We start from the raw sequence: 23571 nt of genomic DNA, 5'->3' as shown, positions 1-23571 counted from the left end.
AAATGTTGGAGATGTGACTGTGCTGATGCTATCTATTACCATATATGGTGGACTTGCAAAAAAGTTAAAGCATTTTGGATAAAAATATGGTGGATTATTCAAAATATTCTTTAAAAAAGGATAAAGTTCACTCCCCAGATCTTCTTGTTAGGGATAATTACAGACTGTACAGTTATAGAGACTAATTTGATTCTGAATTTAACAATGGCAGCAAAATTGCTGGTGGCGCATACTGGAAGAAGGAAGAGTTGCCTACTACTCAAGAATGGATGTTAAAAGTAATAAACTTAGCAAGGATGGCTAAAATCTCAGCATATCTCAAGGACCATTCAGATGAGAAATACAAGTTGGAATGGAGAAGATGGATTGAATATATTCAAAATAAATCTCGGACTAAGAAATTCCAATTAGCTTATGAGTGAAAGAATAAGGATTGGTATAATTTACCTAAAGTTAGTTTAACAAAAGAAGAGTTAAAGTGCAAGAGGAGGAAGATGTTAAAGTTAGTTAGCTTATGTTAGCGTATGATTGTTAAATGTTTATAACCTGTATTTTGCTCTGGGAGGTTGGGGAGAGGGAGAGTTGGAGGGGGGGGGTGGGATTGGGGTGGAGGGAGGGGAGGAGAAGGGGATACATTTGTAAAATTTATTAAAACTCTTTAATAAAAAAAATAGGAACCACCTTTGGTGGGAAGGTAACAATGTACTGTGTGCCTTCAGCATTTAGTCATGCTGGCCACGTGACCACAGAGACGTCTTCGGGCAGCACTGGCTGTTCGGCTTTGAAACAGAGATGAGTACCGCCCCCTAGAGTCAGGAATGACTAGCACATATATGCAAGGGGAACCTTTACCTTTACCACAGAATCTATGGGATTTTGTTAGGCTGCTGCCCACCACCACTGATTTCCCATACTCAATCCCTGGCTTCTCTTAATCTGTGTGCATAGCAAGCTGGATGAGGAGTACAAAGATCGTGTTGCAGCTCTCAAAACAGAGTTCCAGAAAGATTGCGAGCGGATACAACAGCAGGCCAGCAAGCAACATGCCGAATTGGAGCAGGAGGTAGAAAAGATGAAAACCGAAGAGAATTATCTCCAGGACCGCCTTGCTCTGACACTGAAGGTAACTGGTGGCTTAAAACAGGAGGACACAACTTATTTCATACCACAGACCATGCTTGGCCTTTGAATGCTTGTAGGGAGCTTCATAGTATTCCCATGTAAACACGAGCCGGCTAAAGAAAGAGGCAGGACCATGACAACAATTAAAATAAAAATTATCTAAATGCAATTCTTATTACTTCATGTATATCCTACTGGTTCAGCCGAACCGGTAGTGGTATGGCAGCCTGGGTCACTGGAACCGGCAGTGACCCAGGCCTGCCACGCCCATGAACCGGTTCCCCGGTCGCTGCTGTCACCATCTTGTTTTTTTAGTTCTGTGCATGCACCAAACAATTGTAATCGTGCGCAAGCAAACTGGCAGTAAAGCCGGGCAGAACCCATCCCTGATGTATATTAAATAACTTTGCCACACTCAGATTTATTTGATGGCTGCAACAGGCTCCCGGGCTCCGTTTTCAGTTGCCCCAGCCTCCTGCAACCCTCTGTTCACTGGCAGAGGGTTGCAGGAGGCTGGGCCAGCTGAAAACAGAGCTCGGGAGCCTGTTTTGACTGGCAGAGAGGTTGGGCCACCACAGGCACTCCCAACGCCCCCACTCTGGCCATACCCACCCTGTCCCCTCCCCCGAAGTCAAACACAATCCTGATGTGGCCCTCAATGAAATCTAGTTTGACACCCCTGATTTAAGCACTGTGCATGCACCTGAGAGCTTAAAAGAAATAACCCAGTTCCTTAAAAAGGATACCAGTGTAATATGAATGAATGCCTCTGCATGTGGACGGTTTTTATTACATGCGCCTCATTTTTAATGTGCCAATCCAATGGGCTGACATTTGGAGGGATGTATTTTATTAAAAAGCTTGATGTCAGCTTTTTAAATTATGCAAAAAGTAATTCTTCTGGGGTTTGAAGGAAAAGAGGCGGGATGGGAAAGATGAAGACCTTCTTCTAACGTGATATTCCATGCGGCATCTGCAGATTCATTTGAATGCATGAACTGAAAGTTAATTTTAAGGCAGTTAATTGGATTTTAGAACAAGGCAAGGGGTTTCCACTTTAAATATTATAATGATCCTCCAGAGACCGAGCAAGAAATGAAGACATACAGTGCATTCACTTAGATTTTCAAACTCCTCTGGATCTGCATAGCAGCCTTTTAAATATTGCCTACTCTGATCTAATGTCACTCAATCTAGTGCCCTTTTCATTTATTAGAACTATAATTACCAGCATTTTCAGTCAGGCTGCATGAAAAATCCAGACATTGTGAATAATATCAGGGTGAAGAAAATTGAAACTAGGAAAAACACAGTCACTTTATGTATTGTTTGGGAACCAAAGGGAAGACTTTTGAGACCCTCTGGATTTCTTTTTAGGAAAACAGTCGCTTAGAGCATGAGCTCCTGGAAACTGGGGAGAAGTTGGTGAAGTATGAAAGCATGATGAGCAATTTGCAGAATAATTGGGAAAACGTCTTAGCAGACAAGGTAAGAAGTGGTTGGTGATTGATTCAGCATACCAGGAGGAGGTTGGCTTTTAGGACAAGAAGAAAGCAAAACCCCAGAATATATCACAAATGTCCCTTGACTTTATGAAGATTTTAAAATGCAATTAATAAGGACTTTGGGTCTGGATCAGGGATTGGCAAACTTAAACACTCAAAGACTACAAAGGTCCTAACCGGAAACTCCCCATTCAATTCTGGAGCCGATCGGAAGTTCAGTACCCCCACCATAGAGTCTCCTCCTAGTGCAGCATCCTTTTTCCTCTGCCAACCAGAAGTCCAATACCTCCACCATAGAGTCTCCACCCAGTGCAGTGTCCTTTTTCCTCTACCTGTCCTAATCAAAAGCCCTATCAATTGTGGAGCCAACCGGTGACAGGGAGCCGCAGAAAAGGGATGAAAGTGCCACATGCAGCTCCAGAGCCACAGGCTGCCAACTCCTGGTCTGGATGAATCTGGCACAAACAAAACCGAAGGAAATGCTGCAGAGATTTTGAAAGTTAAATAGTAAGACTGATACAATAAAAGTCCACTCGGCCATTTGAAACTGCAAAGATGTTGGGAACTATATTTTCAGACTTGCAGTTCAATCACTTCAAAGAACCAGTTCAACCCCTTTAGCAAATGACTGCAAGAATAAGGATGGTATTCTTACCATCACCCTAATTATGGAGTGGTTCATCCTAGAGAGGCACTTTTTCTGGTGTCCTTCAAGTCTTGATTTTCAGGAGCTTCATAGTGTATGTCTTTTGTAATCAGGTGGAGGGTAATGTTTGAAACCACAAATTACCATGTAAACTTCTTATTATTTTATTATTTTATTTTATTATTTACTGCAGTCTATAAATACACCATGCTGTGGGGCACAGTGGGTGAGTTGTAGATTTTTCATCCGGCAACTGCTTGAACTTACCGTTGCTGAAGGAGTGGTACCTATAACCATTCTCATACCTGTCGCGACTACAGTATCCCTATGGTCGCATGACTGCAATCCGGATGCTTGGCAACCAGCTTGCAGTTTTGACGTTGTAGCATCCCAGAGTCATGTGATCATCATTTGCAACCTTCAGCGCTGGCTTCTGACAAGCAGAGTCAATGGGGAAGCCAGCAGGAGCTTGCAAAAGGGGACCATCCCGCTTCACAACGTTGTGGGATTCATTGAATGACAGCAAGTGGAAGTACCGCAACTGCTGTCACTAAGTGATGCAGTCACATGCCATTGTGCTTTATGACTGCATTACTTAGCAATGGAAATTCTAGTCCCAATTACTTAATTAGTTGTCATTAAGTCAGGACTATATGTATTGTTTATTTATTTATAATTCATTATATGTATTATTTAATATGCTACCCAGAATCACAGAGTTTGAGATGGACAGCCATATAAGTGCATAACCAATTAAATACTACATATGTCTATATGCTACCAGTATAAATATCCTGGTAGCAGCACTTGCCTTGCACACCTCCAGATTTGATCTCTGACATATTTTCTAAAGCAGTATCCCTTAGCTGGGTTGTCAGTGTGTATGAGCGTTCATGACTTGGCAGAGACATGGTAACAAGGTCAGCCAATGAATAGACGTGGCAACTGGGTCAGGCAATGAGGGATGTTGGGAAACTGAAACAGTATTTGCTGTGTGAGCAGCAAGGAGACAGCAAGGAGCTCAACTGTTCTGTACTAAAGCTCTGAGGCTGTGCTGAGCTCTAAACTAGTCTGCTGCTCTGAATTGAAACTGTTCTCTCCTCTACCTGTGTTTTGCTTGTATTTGCTACCACATTGGAAAACCTGCTTCTGTTATTGTATATTTGCTTCATGTGTTATATATATAAAGAGAAGTTAATGAATCCTGCTGAATCAGTTACCTGTGTGTGCTTTCTGGGTGTGATTGCTGCTGCAAACTCTGACATGGGTGCCCTCCCTCTATTCAGTGCACCGAGTTTCCTTTCAAATCCAATAACAAAGCTTCATTCCCTGGACCATCACCCAACTGCTGTACCAGTGAGGCAAACAGGCTGTCAAAGGCAGGGAGAAGATGACCATGTGTTCTTTGGTTCTAGTTTGGAGACCTCGATCCTGGCAGTGCGGAGTTCTTCCTTCAGGAGGAGCGGCTGAGTCAGATGAAGAAGAAATACGAGCAGCAGTGCAGGGTAAGAATAAAATTTCAGCTGGAAGGCAATAAGGTTTTTCCAAGGCCTATACCTAGAGACTCCAGTGAACCACTTTTCTTGATGCATACATAAAGAGAGCTACGAGATCATTTTATCAAAGTGAGTAGATTTACAAAATTAGCAAGATTAAGTCTCATCACGTGTTCCAGATGTGAAATGGCCAGCTGACTATGCAAGCCTTGGAGCTTCGTTTCTTCCTCCCGCCCCACCATCTACAGAGAAGGGGACTGACCTACTTCCCAAATGGCAACACATAGCCAGCCTTGCTTGAGCCCTGCCAAAAACTAAAGTGTGAGACCTAATTAGGATTTTAATGGCAGCCTCCCATGAGTGCCCAGGGTTTTAGGATAGAGGAATTGAAGCAACAGCCTAAAAGAAGGCAATGAAGAACTGTTTCCATACTATTACCAGGAATACTGTATGGAAATGGACCAAGCATCCAGAGAGTCTGTTTGGTTCAATCTTTAGACCCTTCAAAAAACGTCATAGAACTTGTCTATGGAGATTCTCAGTCATCCAGGTCATGGTTGTCCCAAAGGTGCTTTTTTTTCCCAGAGGCAACTGGACTTTTTTTGTTTTTCTTTGAAGACATTTCACTTCTCATCCAAGAAGCTTCTTCAGTTCTGACTGGATGGTGAGGAATGGGAGGATTTATATTCCTTGCAAATGCCCAGATGCCTGCAAGGAATATAAATCCTCCCATTCCCCACATTCCAGCCTCTAAAATATCCTCTTTCCAGAGTTGCATTTACTCTACCCTCTCATCATTTAAGCAATATATAAAAGGTCTCTCTTTCATTTGGTGTTTTAACGGTTGCATTTTAATATTGGTTATTATTTTAATATGTATTTAGATTTTGCCTTTTGCAAAAAGGTGAGAGATATAAAGAAATACATAAATACCTCTAAAGTCACTAGCCACTCAAGAACAGAAGGTTATTCATTCTGACCTGAAACTTACCCGGGAGTTTTTCCAAAGCTTCTCATTTTATGTTGATCTCAAGACATATCACTACCCAGACAGCTATACACTGTAGTTGAAGAGATGGCTCTAATGCTTAGTCCCCAAATTGCTCTATTTCAGAGCAACTAAGATGATCAAAGGCCCGGAGACTAAACGATATGAATAACGGCTGAAGGCTTTGGGTCTAAAAAAAAGAAAAATTAAGGGTGACATAGCAGTATTTCAGCATTTGAGAGGCTGCCACAAAGAAGAGAGGGTCAAATTCTCCAAAGTACAAGAGGGCAGGACAAGAAACAATGGTTGAAAACTAATGAAAGAGAGAAGCAACCTGGAATTAAGGAGAAACCTAACAGTGAGGACAATTAACCAGTGGAACAGCTTGTCTCTGAAATAATGGTCACTCCATCACTGGAGGGTTTTAAGAAGAGACTGGGCAGCCACTTGTCTGAGATGGTATAGGTTCTCCTGCTTGAGCAGCGGGGTGGACTAGAAAACTTCCAAGGTCCCTTCCAGATTCTGTTCTGTTCAAGCCAGGGTTCAGTTCCAGCCTCTTATGCAAAAATATGTGGATTTGCTGCTGTTCAGTTCTCCCAGTTCATAAGAATATTACTGTTCCAATTGATTGTTTGGCTGAGTTGCTCCTGATGAGATTGCCTCTGGTTTTCAGGAACTTCAAGATCACATAGATGAGCTTCAGTCTCAGCTGGAAGAGTATCAGATACAAGGCAGAATTATTCGGCCTTCACTGCAAAGCTCTCTCTATGAGGAACTAAATGACGGCGGAATGCAAGGTGGTCAAGGTACAATATGTCCTACCTACTATATATTATGGGGGAGTTAGCACTATTTTTGGGCCAATCAAGTCGTCTTTCCAAGGACACTGTAGCCAATATTACAAGAGTGTACCTGTTGTGGTCTTCTGGTGGCAGCAGAGACAGTGAGGAGGTTGGTGAGGAACATGGGCCAGTCCTGGAGTCTGGGGAAGGCTCGGACGAGGGCTCTGTGTCAGAGGCAGAGAGTGGGACAAAGCCATCTGATAGTTATGTGATGCCTCCAGAGTCTGACATCAGCGAAGCAGAAGAACAGTGGGAGCCTGTTCCCAGTGTGTGCATATGCAGAGCTGCCAGAAGGCAAGAACAATAAAGAAAACAGGGTCAACTCGGGAGTAAGGCTTGGAGGTGATTGACCCCCTCCCATAAGACATAAAAGAGGAGCAAACGGGACTTGAGCCTGTGCAGGATGTAATTCATTCATATGGTCGGTTCAAGCTCTGAGAAGTTCTGTTTGACTCTGTGCTAAGTTTGGCCTTGCGAAACTAATGGGCAATTAGGTCTCTGGCAGCATTTCAAGAGAGATAAGGTGGGTGCTTATCAACATTCTCCTGAAAGACTGTGGCAACTCAAGCAGATATCTGTCAGAATCTTCACAGGCTGTTTGTGAAGCCTTGCAGGCTGTGAATGACCATAATTCACATAAATAAAAGAGGGTTTGGGGGACTAAGATTGTGATTTATGCTTTCTCAGCAAGGTCAGAACAGTACCAACACTTCAGGTAAAAGCTAAAGCAAGTGAGCAAATCCCTAAGAGTGTGAGTCTGGGGAGGTCAGGGGCAGTATACACAAAAGTTTTTGGATCTAAGGATTAAGCAGATGGAGCTAACAAGGCTGTCAAGTGCCTCGATTGGTGCTGCTGAGGGCAGCTTTCTAATACTTAGTAATGTTTTAATATTTATGTCAATGTGATCCATCATTGGCTAGTTGTCCAAAAGGCTTTCATTTCTTTTTTTGCTACCCTGTATTTTAGAGCCTGCTCCTGAAGACTGCAGCCATCTAAACATGAGCATAGAAGCCGAAATGATTATTGAACAACTAAAGGATGAGCTGCACCAGGATATCTACAACTTGCAGCAGGAGCTTGAAAACACAGTAAGTTGTCCCCACTTTAGCATAAAGCTGAAGTGCTTGCATCAGAGATTGTTATTATATTTTCCCAGGATATGTTTTTATTTAATTAATAAAAGCTGTTGTTTTCATAATCTAAAGTTTTCTTTTGGACAATTACATTTTTGGCTTTCTGGAGCTTCCGGTTGATTAGTGGTGAGCTAAGGAGTATCCAAATGAATGAAAATATCTGCTGCTAAGACTGGACCAATGAATAGACGTAACTTCTCCAAATAAGTAGAAAATAGGACATAGCATTAGCAATAGCACTTTGACTTATATACTGCTTCGCAGTGCTTTACAGCCATGTCTAAGTGGTTCACAGAGTCAGCATATTGTTCCCAACAATTTGGCTCCTCATTTTATGACATTGGAAGGATGGAAGGCTAAGTCAACTTTTAGCTGGTAAGACTCAAACTGCCAAACTGCTGGCAGATGGCAGTCAGCAGAAGTAGCCTGCTGTACTGCATTCTAACCACTGCCACCATGGCTCAGTTGTGCTCTGGATAGCTGCCACTCATAAAGAAACTACAAGACAGTGGTTTGAACACCAAGAGATAAAGAGAAACTTCATGCTCTTAACTCCGACACTGGGTATGCTAATTCATTTTCTAACCATTTTCTGAAATTGCCTATTCAACTACCGTAAGGACACTAGAGATTTTCAAAACAGCAAGTTTGAGAAGAAACCTGGTGAGTTTACCTTCATTTTTGAATAAAAGAAAAAAATAATCAGTTTAAAAACTTAAAAAATTAGAAGTATATACAAACAGCTAAACTGATTTAAGCAAGTTGTAAAATAATTAAAGGGCCAGACATATTTGGAATAATAGAAAATTAGGAGTTTGGCTACAAGATTTTGGATATAATTGTAGAAATGAACAGCACATTTGTGGGAACCAACTTGTTTAGTCTATATTAAGTCAAAATAGCAACATGAGACTTTATGATTTTGGAAACTGGACACTAGAGGGGACTAAAAATTCCTGGGGGGAAAGGGGGGAATGAAAAGGTCTTTCATCAGCACTAAAACAAAAAAACAATAGAAAATGCTTTGATATTTGAAATGCTTTAGCAGGTTTTTTACGAGTGGAGTAAAAAAATAGACGTCTCAATCTCAGCAACAATGTATATATCTATATTATGTCTAAAGATATTAAGAAAGGAATTACTGATGTGAAAGAGAAATTGTAGAAGGATTTACAAGATAAGGAGATGAAATAAAGTTTCATCTCTGCCTGATGTAGAAATATCAGAATAGAAAACAAATGGCAGAAGTACTGGAAAATTTTAAATAAGGACTAGAAAACAACTAAAGTGGAAGTACAAATGGCAAACCAATAAATTGACGTAGATAAGAAGGTTTATGTCTTGAAGAAATCTTCAAAATGGGAAAAAGAAAGGACAAAATTAGATTGTTTGACCAAAGTTAAAATAAGACATGTTGGTATAAATCGGGCATCCTTTATAGACTTTTTGCTAACACTAGAACGGAAATGTTTATGATTTTGCATATGGGTTATAGGACAAAGTAATGTAATGTTGTGGGGGTGAGATATTATTAAGTTGGTGCTTGTAATGAAGATCAGAAGCTTCGGAGAACTGATGATGGTTTTATGGATCACTAGATAAGGCTGTCCTTTGCAGACCTCTAAATTAAGCTTAAGAGTCATGATGGCACAGTGATTAGAATGCAGTTTAACAGGCTAATACTGCCAACTGCTAGCAGTTCGATTCTCACCAGCTCAAGGTTGGCTCAGCCTTCCCTTCCGAGGTTGGTAAAATGAGGACCCAGATTGTTGGGAGCAACATGCTGACTCTATAAAGCACTTCGAGAGGGCTTTAAAGCACAATGAAGCAGTATATAAGTCTGAGTACTATTGCTATTGCTATTAGGAGATTCATCAGCAGAGAACTTATTATTAAAGATAGGGTGTTCATAAAGTAGCTCTTGGGAGACAAAAGTATAGAGTACTTATTTCCTGCTCCCTCGGGCATCTTTGTCCCTCATGGACACAATCACCACAGAAGGAAACTCTGTTAGAACAATTATTAAGACTTATTGAATGAAAGTTTGAATACAGTTATCTCCTTAATAGATTTTTCAGTTCCAGCACAGCTAATTAGAGAATACACACCAATCAGTATGATTTTCCCAACTAAAATAAGGTTTACTAAATTACAAATCAATAGTTACAAACAGTTGTCATGTAGCTCCTTGATTCCTGAAAGATTTTGCAAGAAAAATAATGAGAGGAGTAAGCAGGCGAAATGCACCAAGCAAAATAGTATGCTACAGTATAAAATGCAAATGCTTTGCATAGTACATGCAACCACTGCATTCTTCTTACAGAGCTCCTTTGTCAGGGTTCCAAGTAACACTCCCAACAAAAGAAGACTCCAAGACCTGAAGTTCCTCAAAGTTTCATTTTATTAGAGATGCCATATTGGCACATCTGGGAAAACCTGAATCTGAAAGTTTCCAGGTTTTCCCCACCCCCAAAAAAGTCCAAGCACCTATACAGCACCCACATGTATCACATGATCCAATCAGGAACCCTCCAAAACAAGAAATGCCTCCCAGTCTCCCCATTGCAGCTGCAGGGCCAGATGACATTGACTTTCTGAGAAAGAATGTTATTATGGCTATATACCACCCACACTCTCTATAGACCCCCCTCCTATTTTCCCACAGTAAAAAATGTGGCAGGCCTGAAGTCCAAAAGGTAAAAGATGGCCTCCAGGTCTGATATTCTTTTTGTCACCTATTTTATGCTTTGGACTCTGACAAACTGGTTTTCATCAGCCTTGTCATGAACTATTGTTACAGTTTAGAAAACAATTGTGGGGAGGCTCTGTCAAGTCTTGATTGTGGAAGTGCTCGTCTGAATCTTGGTACTTTTATCCAACATCTTTGATGTTCTCCTGATACCTGGCACATTATTGTTCTAACCTCCTGTTATATAGCCATGCATCTATCCATTCAGATGGACTCAGTGGTGGGTTGCAGGTGGTACGCCCACCTGCCCGCCCGAGCGCCTTACCAGTCTTTTAAGTCTTCGGCGCTTCCATGCACGCGCGCGGCATATACAGCACCTGCACGACGCTCTGCTGAGCAGCTGGGATGTCATGGAGATAGTAAGATGTATGCGCATGCTGCGCACGTCCATGTGGACGACGCTGGGCCCATTCCAACCGTACCGGTTGGAACGGGATCCGGAACCCACCACTGGATGGACTGTATGAGTTTTATAAGACTATAGAATCATCCTAATAGTTCATTGTCCATCATGGTCACTAGCAAAGGCCAATGCTGGGCAAACCTACAAAGAGGTTTTATTCTGTTCATGCTGAGGATTTCTCTGATTCCCTGGGTTTCTGCATCTCCAAGTATTCTTCTAATGATAGCTGGCATTAGCAGCTTCCAAGCAGCAATTGAAAATTTATGAGCCTTTTACAAAAGTTATGCTGGCTGGACATAATGAGAACTCTACTGTCAGGGTTCCAAGTAACACCCTCAATGAAATAATATTCCAAGGCTCAAAGTTCCACTTTATTGGAGATTTCATATTGGCACATCTGGGAAAACTTGAATCTGAAAGCTTCCAGATTTTCCCCACCCAAATGAAAGTCCAAGCCCATGTCTGTCACTTGGCCCAATCAGACACCGTATCAACTGGAGATGCCTTCCAGTCACACCCCTCCAGGTGCAGGGCAAGATGTCCTTGACTCTTTGAGAAAGGAATGTTATTATGACTTTATATCTCCCATACTCCATATAATCCCCCCTCCCATTTCCCCACAGCATTAAAAGTGGCAGGCCTGAAGGCCCAATGCAAAAGATGGCTTCCAGACCTGAAGGCCCAATGCAAAAGATGGCTTCCAGACCTGACAGGCTTCCTGCACACCTGGAGGGTATCAGGTTGGGAAAGTCTGCCTTTTCCCAGGATGGGGAAATCTGCCCTCTTTTGAACAGATTTTAAATGGTTACGAGTGGTGCAGGCCACGTTCATTTTCAATTATATCTGCTATTGAACCAAACTGTCTGGAATTGTTTGTGCAGTGCTTCCATTGAATTGGTAATTGGAAATGCTAATCATAATCTTTCCCTTCACTTAGGTATGCCATTATGAAAAGCAGCTTGAGGAGACCAAGGCCAACTACGAGGAGGGGCAAGAGAACCTCCAGGAGAAGTACTGTCAAGAGAGACAATTGTTAGAAGAACAAGTTGGGTGTCTGCAAGTCCAGATTTCCGAGCTTCAGGGACAGCTGGCAAGCTTGAGGCAGGCCAACTCCCAGCAGAATGTTGAAGGGAACAGTCTCCAGATAGGCATGGATGAGAAGGCCAGCTTGATAGAATGCCTGAAGATCGATCACGAGCGGGAGCTCCAAACCAGACTGAAAGAAGCGGAAGAAAACTTTAGTCATGAGAAGGAAGAGTTGATTCAGTCTAAAGCCTGGTTGGAAGAAAGAATGAGAACTTTAGCACAGGCCATCCAAGAAGAAAAAATGGAGCTAGAAAATGGCTTCCATGAGAAGTTGCAAAGACTGATGGAGAAGCATGCCCTGGAGATGGAGCAGCTACAACAAGAGCTCCTAAGAGAGCATCAGCGAGAGCTCAGGGAACAAAAGTAAGTAGCTTTTTTTTTTTAACAACAGTATAGAATTTACCTTGAATTTACCATTTTATCTTAGGAACTCTGACAACTGCAGTTCTGGGGTAAGCATTGGATAGCTTAAGTTCTCTAATGGGAGCCAAATCATATCCTTGCTAATGAGTGAAATGCAGAACCTTTTAGAAGATTTCTGATCTAGGATTTAGAAAAATCCAGTAAGGGAAAGCAAGAAAAACCGTAATTGCATTTGTATCTGATAAATTATTTTCATTTATTTATTTTATTCATCAAATTTTGTTAACTGCCCATCTCCTTTGCAGAGCATCTCTGGGCAGTGCACAAATAAAAGAGCAAAACATTAAAAAATCAGTATAATTATCTTTGAAGAGTGCATAATTGTATCTGCATTAGTTACATTGATCTGGTTGCTTTGTATATTGTGGGAGGGGTGCATTGAATTTTATATACATCTACATATATATTGAATTGTGATAAAACATATTTTAAACAGTTTATTCAATATATCATTATAACAAATCACTATTTTTGCACGTAGTTTTGAAGTATAGGGACGTGGTGGCTCAGTGGCTAAGAGGCTGAGCTTGTCGATCAGAAAGGTCGGCAGTTCGAATCCCTAGCGCCGTGTAATGGAGTGAGCTCCCATTACTTGTCCCAGCCTCTGTCAACCTAGCAGTTCAAAAGCACGTAAAAAATGCAAGTGGAAAAATAGGGACCACCTTTGTGGGAAGGTAACAGCGTTCCGTGCGCCTTCAGGGTTTAGTCATGCTGGCCACATGACCATGGAGACTTCTTCAGACAGGGCTGGCTCTTCAGCTTTGAAACATAGATGAGCACCGCCCCTTAGCGTTGGGAACGACTAGCACATATATGTGAGGGAAACCTTTACCTTTAGTTTTGAAGAGATTCCTGTTTTGAGGGATAAAATTTTTGTTTGTTTTTAAATGGGGCATTTCCACCTCCAAAAACAAGCTTTAAACCTATACAGCCCTGGGATAATAACACGATTTTAGTGAGATACCTTTTATTGTTCCAACTTCTACTGACAAAATTGGTTGTGAACAATTGAATGACATTTTCCATCCGTGTGAAAGGATCTGTAGTTTCCCATCACGTGCAGCATATATTAATATTTTAAACAGACCGCTAGTTTCTTTTAAATACTACTAATTTTCCATTAATATTTTATCCGAGACTGGGAACCATATTCATATCAATATCCCTTGCTTGGACATTATTACTTACAGTTATTACAACTAGTACAATATTCTAGTCACTGTCAAAGATTAGATAGTAGCTCAGAAGACAGACCTTCTTAATAAAGGGGGAAAAGTAATAAATTGGGTTTTGAGACTGGCTACACATGAAGGTATTATAGATACCCCGAATGTGTTCTCAATGCTTTAAAACAGGCTGATATTATTATTATTCTTATTATTAGATGTCAGAGCAACTAAGAAAATAAGTCTTGACTTCTGATAGTGGTACAATACTGCTTTGTTTAATCATCAGATGTAGGTGCCTCTGTTCAGTTTGATCTGTATAAATAGAGTATCTCATGGACTGTATACCCTGATTGTTTGCTGTGCCATATAAATGGCAGAAATCCCCAAGCAAGGGTGAATGGATCCAAATGATGATATTTGACAATATTTGTCAAGCCTTTGATGCCTCTAAATCTGTATCACACCCCCAGCATCCACCTTCTTTTCTTTGCAGAATGAAAGGAAAGTCCTAAGGCAGCAGGCCTTTGACTTGGGAGTTTAGCCTTGTTTTCTCGAGATTACAGTATTTCCTTCGGTCTCATTGCCTGCGTTGATAACTGAATGGGAGCAAGTGAACCTTAACTGTGAACGGGGTTAATAAGCCTTACAATACATGGTCTTGGTTTTGGGATGTTTGACTTGGAGGGTCTTACAGATCATAGTTTATAGGAGACTCGAGGTCTCTGGTGCAATAGACTGAAAGTCAGGACCAGTGACATTATAGGGCATGAAATGGCTTACAGCAGGCCTGTCAAATTCATGGGCTCGAAGAGTTGTGCGTTGGCCACACCTGCGCCCAGTTTAGCAAAAGGGGAAAAAGTGATACATCATGTGATGCCGCCATGACACTGCACATTTGACACCCCTGGCTTACAGCAAGCAAAGAAGACTTTTGTGACCAGAGGCCACAATTAACCTACTGGGGCAACACTTTATAGTCATCTTATGTATAGACACTTGCAAAGCAGCTGCCTTTGAAGAATACTTGGCAGCTGCAACTGGGCCAGAATACAACATCCATGGCAGTTATAAACACACCTTGGCATAATTCCAGGTATAATTCAAGAGGTTGGCTATGATCTATGAAACCCTTCATGGCATAGAACCTGACTGAAGAACCACCTTTCTCCTGTTGCCTCTGCCTGACTGGTAAAATCTGCCAAAGAAGCCGTGCTCCAGGGGTCCATCCTTAAAACCCATTCCATGTGATGTGACTTTGGCAGCATGCCTTCTCTGTTGCGGCACCTACCCTCTGGATCAGAGGTTTTCAAACTTGGCAACTTTAAGACTTGTGGACTTCAACTCCCAGAATTCTCCAGCTGGCTAGAGAATTCTGGGAGTTGAAGTCCACAAGTCTTAAAGTGCCAAGTCTGGGGACCCCTGCTCTGGATCCTATCTAAAAATTGAATTGCTCCAATCCTGCTGTCCTCCAACAAACCTTAAAAACCTGGATCTAATCAAGCACTTGATTAGGAACATGTTCCTTGGGGAATTTTTACTCATTGTTTGTTATTTTAGTCCCTAATTTATTGCTTTGTATTATTTTTATATTGTATTGAAAGTGGCTCTTTTGTGTGCCACCCATAATTATTTTCAGGCGGGTTGGCCATTAATGTCAGCAAAGAATGAATAAAGAAATAAACCATACAGACAATTTTGGCAATTGGATGGGACTCTTGGTGTTATACATATCTGGGACTTCAGAATGCTCATCCTTGGTTTCTAGCATCTCTTACTTCCCGTTTTACTGGTCCAATAAATCTGGCTAGCTCTTTTTGTGAGTCACAAATTGAACATGCACTTCAGCAATTCTAAACATCAGTAATATATAAATATGAAGAAACCTAAGAAGACAAAAATCTTTTTTTCTTTTTGGATTGTTTTCAGGCTATTTAGGAGATCATTGTACTCTAAGCTGATAATCTGTTCATCCAAATGTAATTTATCCTTTAGATGATAATTTATTATATTAAATAGAGTATCCTGTATTAGGAAAATCTGTAGCTATTTTGCTAGGTCATTATTCTTAACTTAATAGGCTGTAACCTGATTGAACATGAGCACCTTTTTAAAAGGAAAAAGAAAAATAAGAAGGGAACAGGAATTAATCAGACTAAGATTAAACATCAAAAATACCAGGCTAAGAATTACAGATGGCCATTGTTGCAATTTGTGGCTAAAACTGCATTCCAAGTCTAAGACAACTAAAAACCAGTACAGTAGGTGGTCTTACAATCCTTTGTCCCTGAATGTGTAGAGATTTCAGTAATGTATTGTGTTGACCACATTTAGGATAAAAATGGAAAATGAGTATAATGGAAGAATGTTTCAGAGAGAGGGCTGGTTCACCGCTGAACAACAAACACTTGCAAGAAAGTATGAGGAAACCATAAATAAACTTGAGGAGCAGCATCAGCAAGAATTGCTTAAGCTCTCCAGGCTGCAATTAGATGAGAAATCCCAATGGGAATCTGAAAAAAATGAAATTCTCCAGGAAGGCATTGAGGACCAAGCAAAATGGAAAGAAAAGCTGGAGAAAGAGGAAGCCATCTCTTCATTACTGGAACAAGACAAGAACCTTCTAGAGACAAATTACAAGGAGCATGTGAACTTGTTGATCTTGGAGAAAAAGCAACTTCAACGAGAAGTTCAAGACTTGAAAAAGCAAGAAAAGGAATTGTGTGAGAAACTTCTGAAGATTCAATCCAGCCATGAGATGGAGCTAAAGAAAAGAGAAGAAATGCCAACATCAGAGGAAGAACAAAGGCAACTTAGCAAAAAGCTTGGAAGACTGGAAACAGAATTTGCACACGAACAAGAAGAACTTAATTCTAAGACTTTGGAGTATTGGAAGCAAGAGATGCCCAGCAGAGCAACAGAAGAAAAAAATGAATTGAAGTCAAAGATCTCCGTGCTTGAAAATAAAATAGAACGTCTACAGCAGGAATTGCAATGTCAGTCGAAATTGCAAAGCAATCTTGTTTCTTTAAACAAGGATGAAGAAGCAGAAGGGAGCGGTTTTCTAGAATCCGTCAAGCACCGGGGCTCTGGAAAGGAGATAAATCTTCTTTCAGTAGAAGAAATAGTTCAACATCCAGGAGAAGAAAATAGTGTAGGAACTACCTCTTTGATGGATGACTCTTTGAAAGAACCAGAAAGAGAATCAACCCCAAACCCTGGATTCATCCCATTAGTTCCAGAAACATTTGTAGATGCTCAGCTCCTAAGTGTGACTGACAATGATAGCAGTCAAGTTGCAACAGAAGATGGAATGAAAAAATTAGACAGGATAGCAATTCCAAACATGACAAATGGAGGGGCAACAGTTGAAGAAACCATGGAGACTTCTTCCCATGTCTTGCAGAAGGCCTATGAAGAAATTTTGGCAGAGAATGAAGCCCTTAAGCTGCGACAGAATCAGCTTCTGGAGAGGATCATTCTGCTAGAAACTGAATGCAATCAAGCAACTCATGCTCGACAAGACATGGCTTCACAGGTTCAGAAGGAGCTTGAGGAGATCCTTAAAACTATCCCCCAGCCTAATGTGTTGCCATGTGGAAGTGATGAGAAGGGGGGAAGTTTGCATTGGGAAAAACTGCCTACTGGCAGTGCAACAAAAAACCAAATGCTCTTTGCTGAAGCTTTGGATACTGATTTAAGTGTTGAGGAAATAAGTGCCTATTCTCTTTTATTTGAGGCAGAGCATGGAGAAGAAGTTAGAACTGACAAGGGAGCCCTCCATGGTGTAGTATCAGAATTTTGGGATATGGATATGGTGGAAGACGCAGACTCCAGAATAGGATCTAAATTTTTCCAATTTCCAGAAGAACTCAAACTGGAAAACCAAGCCCTAAAAACAGAGATAATCAAATTGCTAGAACGTAACAATAAATTGGAGGGATACATGCCAATATTTATAAGCCTGCAGTCCAGGCTAGATGAAACCAACCAAGACTGCTTCACGCTTAAGGAGGAGAAAGAGCAATTGCTACAGAAAGTGAAAGGCCTGGAAAAGAAACAGGACCACTTGGTGATGGAAAATGCCAACCTGAAGACTTCCAAGCTGATTTTGCAAAACCAGCTTGGCAAACTAGATGAGCTCATGCTGACTCGGCAACCCCAGAAGACTGGACGGCTGGGCCGTTGTGAGAATGTCACCAAAGATGCCGAAGTGGACAGGAAAGGGCTCCATGAGCTGAACAGGAAGCTCAAAGAGAAAATCGCAGTGCTCCTGAAGCAGAAAGGCACCCATACTCAGGAGAACGAGAGTCTGAATGCTGTTCTTCACGGTTTGCAGAGCACCTACAATGAGCAGCTTCTGAAGATTGAGTTTTTGAGGTAATGTGGAATCCTTCCATGGTCTAAATCCTGCCACTTGGCTCTGCTTTTTGGAACTAACTACCTAATGCTTCATTGTCCACCTCGCATGACTTGGATTAACATATAGATTAACTTTGCCTAGAAGACAAAGGCTGTGTGATTTCTAACATGTATTAATAACACTTCATAGAGATTTGAAGAATAAATAACCAAATATAACTTTTATGGAGTATTAGAAAGCTGAATTGTTTAGACGTCAAGCTTATCTGTTGGGAGCTGTGCAATTGCATGAGGCAATCGTTTTTTGTGTACTGCTTAGCTTAATGCTTTTATATATCCTCATTTCAATAATACCTGTTGTATCATTCCTTCTCTTCTTCCTCGTCTTAATTCCTTGTTTTTAAATGATCATAATTCTGATTAGCTAACCATTACCATGTTTAATGTATTTTGATTCAACATAATTTCATTGCAGATATTTCCTATAAAATAGAAACAAGTTATTCTGTTTGCTAACAATATAGTAAGAAGAACATCTTTGCAGGTTGATGGCCTGCATCATAAAATAATATCAGAGCAGAATTTCCAACAAGTTGATGACTTTATAGACATGATAATGGTGGTTTTAAAGAAATAATATGGCAGTGGTTTGCTACAGAACATTTCAAATTCCCACTCCGGTCTAGAGATCTGGAATTTCCTAGTGGTCTCCCACTCAGCTACTAATAGAAGGTTGGCTCTTTAAAATCATCTAAGATTAACTAGAGGAAGCTACCTGCCACAGGCATAAATGATATGCATTTCAACAAACTAAGTTTGTTGAAATAGTTCAAAGAATCTTGGGTATCCTAAAGACTATATTTTTACATCCCAGATGTGAGCATCTTAGAGAGGAAAATACTGCCAGGAAGGATGAGATTGCCTTATTAAATGAAAGAACCATCTCCAATATGTAACAGTGGGAGCCTAAAACAGGTAGTCCTCAACTTACAACAGGTCATTTAGCAACCTTTTGAAGTTACAATGGCATTGAAAAAAGTTACTTATGACCATTGTTCACACTTATGACTATTGCAACATCCCCATTACATTTGGATGCTTAGCAACTGGTTCATATTGATGACGGATGCAATGTCCCAGGGCCATGTGATCACCTTCTGCAACCTTCTCACAAGCAAAGTCAATGGGGAAGCCAGATTCACTTAACAACTGTGCTACTAACTTAACAACTCCAGTGATTCACTTAACAAATGTGACAAGAAAAGTCATAAAATGGAGCAAAACTCAACTTACATTTCTCGCTTAGCAACATAAATGTGGGGCTCAATTGTGGTCATAAGTCGAGGACTACTTGTACTTAAAACAATCTTTCAGTTGTTGTGAGATGCTTTGATAGTTCCTATTTATATTCACCCACATAAGCAGCAACCTTCCCCTTTCACCTTCCAAAATATTTAGACAGCCTGCCATTCAGCCCCAAAGTATCCAGGTGGACCTACCTGAGAGAAAATTGCCGTACTGTTGAATGTGATGGTTCTATGTACTGTGCATTTTTAGGCAAAAAACAGAGACCGTACTGAAGGAGAAAATGGCCATGCAGAAGATAGCTGAAAGCTTGAAGAAGCAGGTAGGATTTTCTGCATTTAGGCAATCTTTGTTGGCCAAAAAAACCTGAATTCAGATTAATTGTAAAATTGATTGTAATTTTATAGGTCCCTTCCCAGTTTTCATCCCTGTACCTGTAATTTTACATTCATATTTTAATTTATTTTTACCTACATTCTATCACGATGTTTCATTTTTATTTCTATTTTGTTGCAGTAAAATCAAATCCAGAAAGCACACACAGATAACTGATTCAGCTGGGTTCATTAGCTTCTTTATATATACCTAAGAATAGATAAATAAATGTACAATACCAACAGGTGGTTCTTCCAAGTAAACACAAGGCAGGAAAGTTACAGGCAAACACAAGCAGTTAGTGTCATTTAGCAGACAAGCAGACTGCTTGCTTACTTCTTAGAGCAGCAGATTGCCTAAGTTTCTGTTTCAATTCTCTGCACAGACTCAGGTCTGTTTAAGCTCCCATTGGCTGACTTAGTTTCTGTGCCTATTATTGGCTGACCTTGTTTCCATGTTTCTCCCAGTCATGAATATATCTATATTAGCGTGACTGTCATTTGTTTGTATATTGAATTGTATGCCGCCCCGAGTCCCTTTGTGGAGAGGGAGCGGCCTATAAATTGAATTAATAGAATAATAGAATTATTTGTTTTATACTGGTCTATGAAGGAAATAAAATACAGATTTTGAATCAAAGGTGATTGAGAAAGGGGATTAACAACTATAAAATTCACTGATTGCAAAGTGCTAATATGATCAAATATGAACTTTACTTCCAATCTAATATGCAGATTGGAACTTGGCTATCCTCCGGCTTTATGCTTGGTCATCATAAGATAGGATTAATTAAATTAATTTTAGGATTAGTTAAACCTTCTCTTTTCAAAGTACACTTTTAAAAAAGTGTTTTTCTGGTCAATGTTATATCACAGTCCATCTCAAAGAGACACTGGGCAGAAAGCAAGAATCAGCAAGAATAGTAAATAAAAACAAAAAAATGTGTAACATAAATTTAAGCCTTATTAATAAATATCATAAACATGAAAATATAAACCACAGGAAGAGGATGATAAAACTAGCCACCTCAACAATGGAGCCATCTGAGCAGGTTACCTGGGAGCCCCAGACTTGGGCTAAGACTTAAGGGTTTTGGGGAATATCAAAACAGGGATGGAACTAGTCTAATTTCAGGGGGTGGGGAATGTTCCATAAGGCATTTGCCATGACAGAAAAAGGCACATCTTCTGGAGCCCATCAAATGAAGATCCTTGGCTGATGTTACTCACAGCCTACCTACTTTGCTATACCTACTGGGACAGGCTAATTTAATCGGAAGAGGCAGTCCCTCTGTTAACTCAGTCCCATGCCATAAAGACTTGAAAGGTTAAAACCACAACTTTGATTTGGATCCAGAAGCAAACTGGTAACTAATGCAACTTGCAGAGCAGAGGTGTATCATGTATTGTTCTAGGAATGTGATGGCTATTCTTTTTCGGATCGTGTGCCAAAAAAGCAAGGGGAATGCAGCAGGGTCGTGGGTGGGCATGCCCATACCCATAATGCTATGTGCGCAACCCCGCCTTCCCCCCCCCCCCCAGAGGCCACATGATGGACTCATTTTTTGCCCTCCCCAGGCTTCAGAGGCTTTCTAGGAGCCCGGGAGAGTGAAAACAGCCTCCCCTGCACCCCCAGAGGCCGTCTGGAGGCTCCAGGGAAGCCTCCTGAAGGCTCTGGAGGGTGAAAAACCACCCAACATGCAAAACCAGAAGTTCGGGAACTGTGACTTCCGTTTTGCCCATAGGGCCATTTTTTTGCCCTCCGGAGCCTTTAGGAGGCTTCCCTGAAGCCTCCAGAGCACAAAAAACGGCCTACAGGCAAACCAGAAGTCCATTCCCAACTTCTGGTTTGTACATTGGGTGGTTTTTTGCACTCTGGAGCCTTCAGGGAAGCCTCCAGAGGGCGAAAAATGCTCTTAAAAGAAGGCTGAAATGAACTGGCCAGCATAAGCATGTGTGCTGGAGCTGACAGGGCAATGCCTCATGTGTCCTAACAAATGGATCCGTGTGCCACAGGTTCGGCATCACGATTCCAGGAGCACACGTAGCTTTTTATATGCTGGCTTTTTACTGCATGAATCCTAGAGGTCAGGACCAAGAAAGGTATTGATCTTTTGGTTGGGAAAATAAAATTCTGCTCATTGGGAGAATGTTAGATTTGTGTTAAAGTGATAAGCGGTAGTCTCAACTACTTACAATCAATGCTGGCTTTTTCAAGAGAGTACAGTATGGCCCAACTCTCCTCATATCCTGAAACCAATTACGATTGACTGAAGAGTAACCTTCATTCCCTTCTCCATTGGAATTATTTTGCAGAAGGAAAGAGGCTTGAAAAGAATGATTTCCTTTGTCCAAGGAAATTTTTCTTACTATTGATTTTTGTTGGATCCTTGTTTCCTAATCAGGTATCTGAACTGAAAGCCAGGAATCAGCAATTAGAATTGGAAAATGCTGAACTTGGCCATCGAAACTCTCCAAATCGAGCAGATGTACAAGATTCTAAACAACAGTTTATGAAAACATTTCGGCAAAAGGAAAAGGAGGCTAGGAAATACATGTCAGAAGAATGGGAAAGAGGGAATTCCCAGCTCAAAGAAGAATTGGAGACCTCTAAAATTCAGGTACAAGAGGCTGCAATGAGTATTAGAACCAAAGTTGAATAGTAAGATGCCAGATTCAGATTTTAGTTTGACCTCCATCATTGACCTCCCCCACTTCCTCTTAATATTTTGAGAATAATAATGCCTGCCAACATTATCATTATTGTCATTATTATTACTATTTCAATGTATAGGCTCCTTAACAAAAAAGAGACTTAATGTGACATAAAGAGCAAAGTAAAAGCACATTTTAAAGAAAAAATTATAAATTAAAATTTTATGTTAGCCAATTCTTAAGCTGCAAATTAACACAATTTTTGAGGCTTTCTGAAAAGGGTATTTGCCTCTACTTTCAAATTTAATTTAATTTTCTTCAATTGACTTCCAGTCCTCATCCTTGGTCTCATCCTTGGAAACAGAGCTAGCGCAGCTCAGAATTCAGGTTCATGGTCTGGAGCAGGAGAACCATTTCCTCAAAGAAGAACTGGAGAATGTAAAACAGGTAATGGTAGGCAGCCTTTCTTCCCAAAGGGAATGGGTATCTGTTTCTAGGAATCAGTTCATTTATGAATGTCATTCCTGAATTGTAGACTGCATTTAGCTGCACGCATTTCATAGACATTATTGAGAAGTTCTTGAATGCGGTTTAAACATACACATCTCAACAATTAAAACAGAGATTTTTCCATAGCTACCCAGTTGCCTGGATCTCTCTGAGCTGGAGAATGAGATTTCCAGTGTCATCATAAAAAATGAGAAGCTACTGAAAGAGAAAGAAGCCCTCAGTGAAGAACTGAACCGATACATGGAGAAGGTGAGGGCACAGAATAATGTCCCATCCAAGTACACTCAGTATTTCAGTCTACAAATACCAACACATTGCTTTTGAGGGTGTAGTGCTCCTAGCCACCTTCCTTGGTCTTCTTCTGTTTTTAAACGGTTTTTACTTTCTAATATTAAAGCTAATGCACAAGAAACCATGCCTCTTCCTCATGTGTAAGTCCAAATAGAAATTAGGGGTAGATGCAGTCTATTGCTTTAGCAGAAACATATTCAGCCATCCAGAAAAGATAATATGGGGGAGCAAAAGAATACCATAGAAGAGCCAGGGGTGCTAACTGAATGATTGGAGGCAATGCTGAGATGACCAGAATGCATTTTCCCTTTCTTTTCCACCTTTTGTATCCCCTTTTAGCACACAGTGACACCAAAATGGTGAAATGTGCATTGTGACATCATAGCACCAGTTTCACCTCTTATGTATTTATAGCAATAACAATTAGAGTTATATACCACTGTATAGTGCTTTACAATCCTCTCTAAGCAGTTTTACACAATCAGCATATTGCCCCCAACAATCTGGGTCCTCAT

General features: G+C 40.7%; 1 protein-coding gene across 10 annotated transcripts in view; it reads left to right on the top strand.

Annotated features, from left to right (window-relative positions):
• The window catches only part of NIN (ninein), a 140608-nt gene that overhangs the window by 90537 nt on the left and 26500 nt on the right, over positions 1-23571 (top strand). For 9 of the 10 annotated variants that reach the window (XM_081948854.1, XM_081948858.1, XM_081948855.1 and 6 more), the window contains exons 11-21: positions 949-1123; positions 2500-2610; positions 4689-4778; positions 6431-6563; positions 7566-7687; positions 11822-12333; positions 15894-17939; positions 19479-19548; positions 22006-22221; positions 22589-22702; positions 22892-23014. In XM_081948854.1, the coding sequence (XP_081804980.1) occupies positions 949-1123; positions 2500-2610; positions 4689-4778; positions 6431-6563; positions 7566-7687; positions 11822-12333; positions 15894-17939; positions 19479-19548; positions 22006-22221; positions 22589-22702; positions 22892-23014 (3712 nt within the window). The remainder of the gene's footprint in view (positions 1-948; positions 1124-2499; positions 2611-4688; positions 4779-6430; positions 6564-7565; positions 7688-11821; positions 12334-15893; positions 17940-19478; positions 19549-22005; positions 22222-22588; positions 22703-22891; positions 23015-23571) is intronic. The other variant, XM_081948853.1, reaches the window with a different exon arrangement.

Source organism: Natrix helvetica (assembly GCF_964273705.1).
Source record: "Natrix helvetica genome assembly, chromosome: 1".
In the NCBI taxonomy this organism is placed as follows: domain Eukaryota; kingdom Metazoa; phylum Chordata; class Lepidosauria; order Squamata; family Natricidae; genus Natrix; species Natrix helvetica.
The sequence above is the reverse complement of the archived record's forward strand: the minus strand, read 5'-3'. Positions and strand labels throughout refer to the sequence as shown.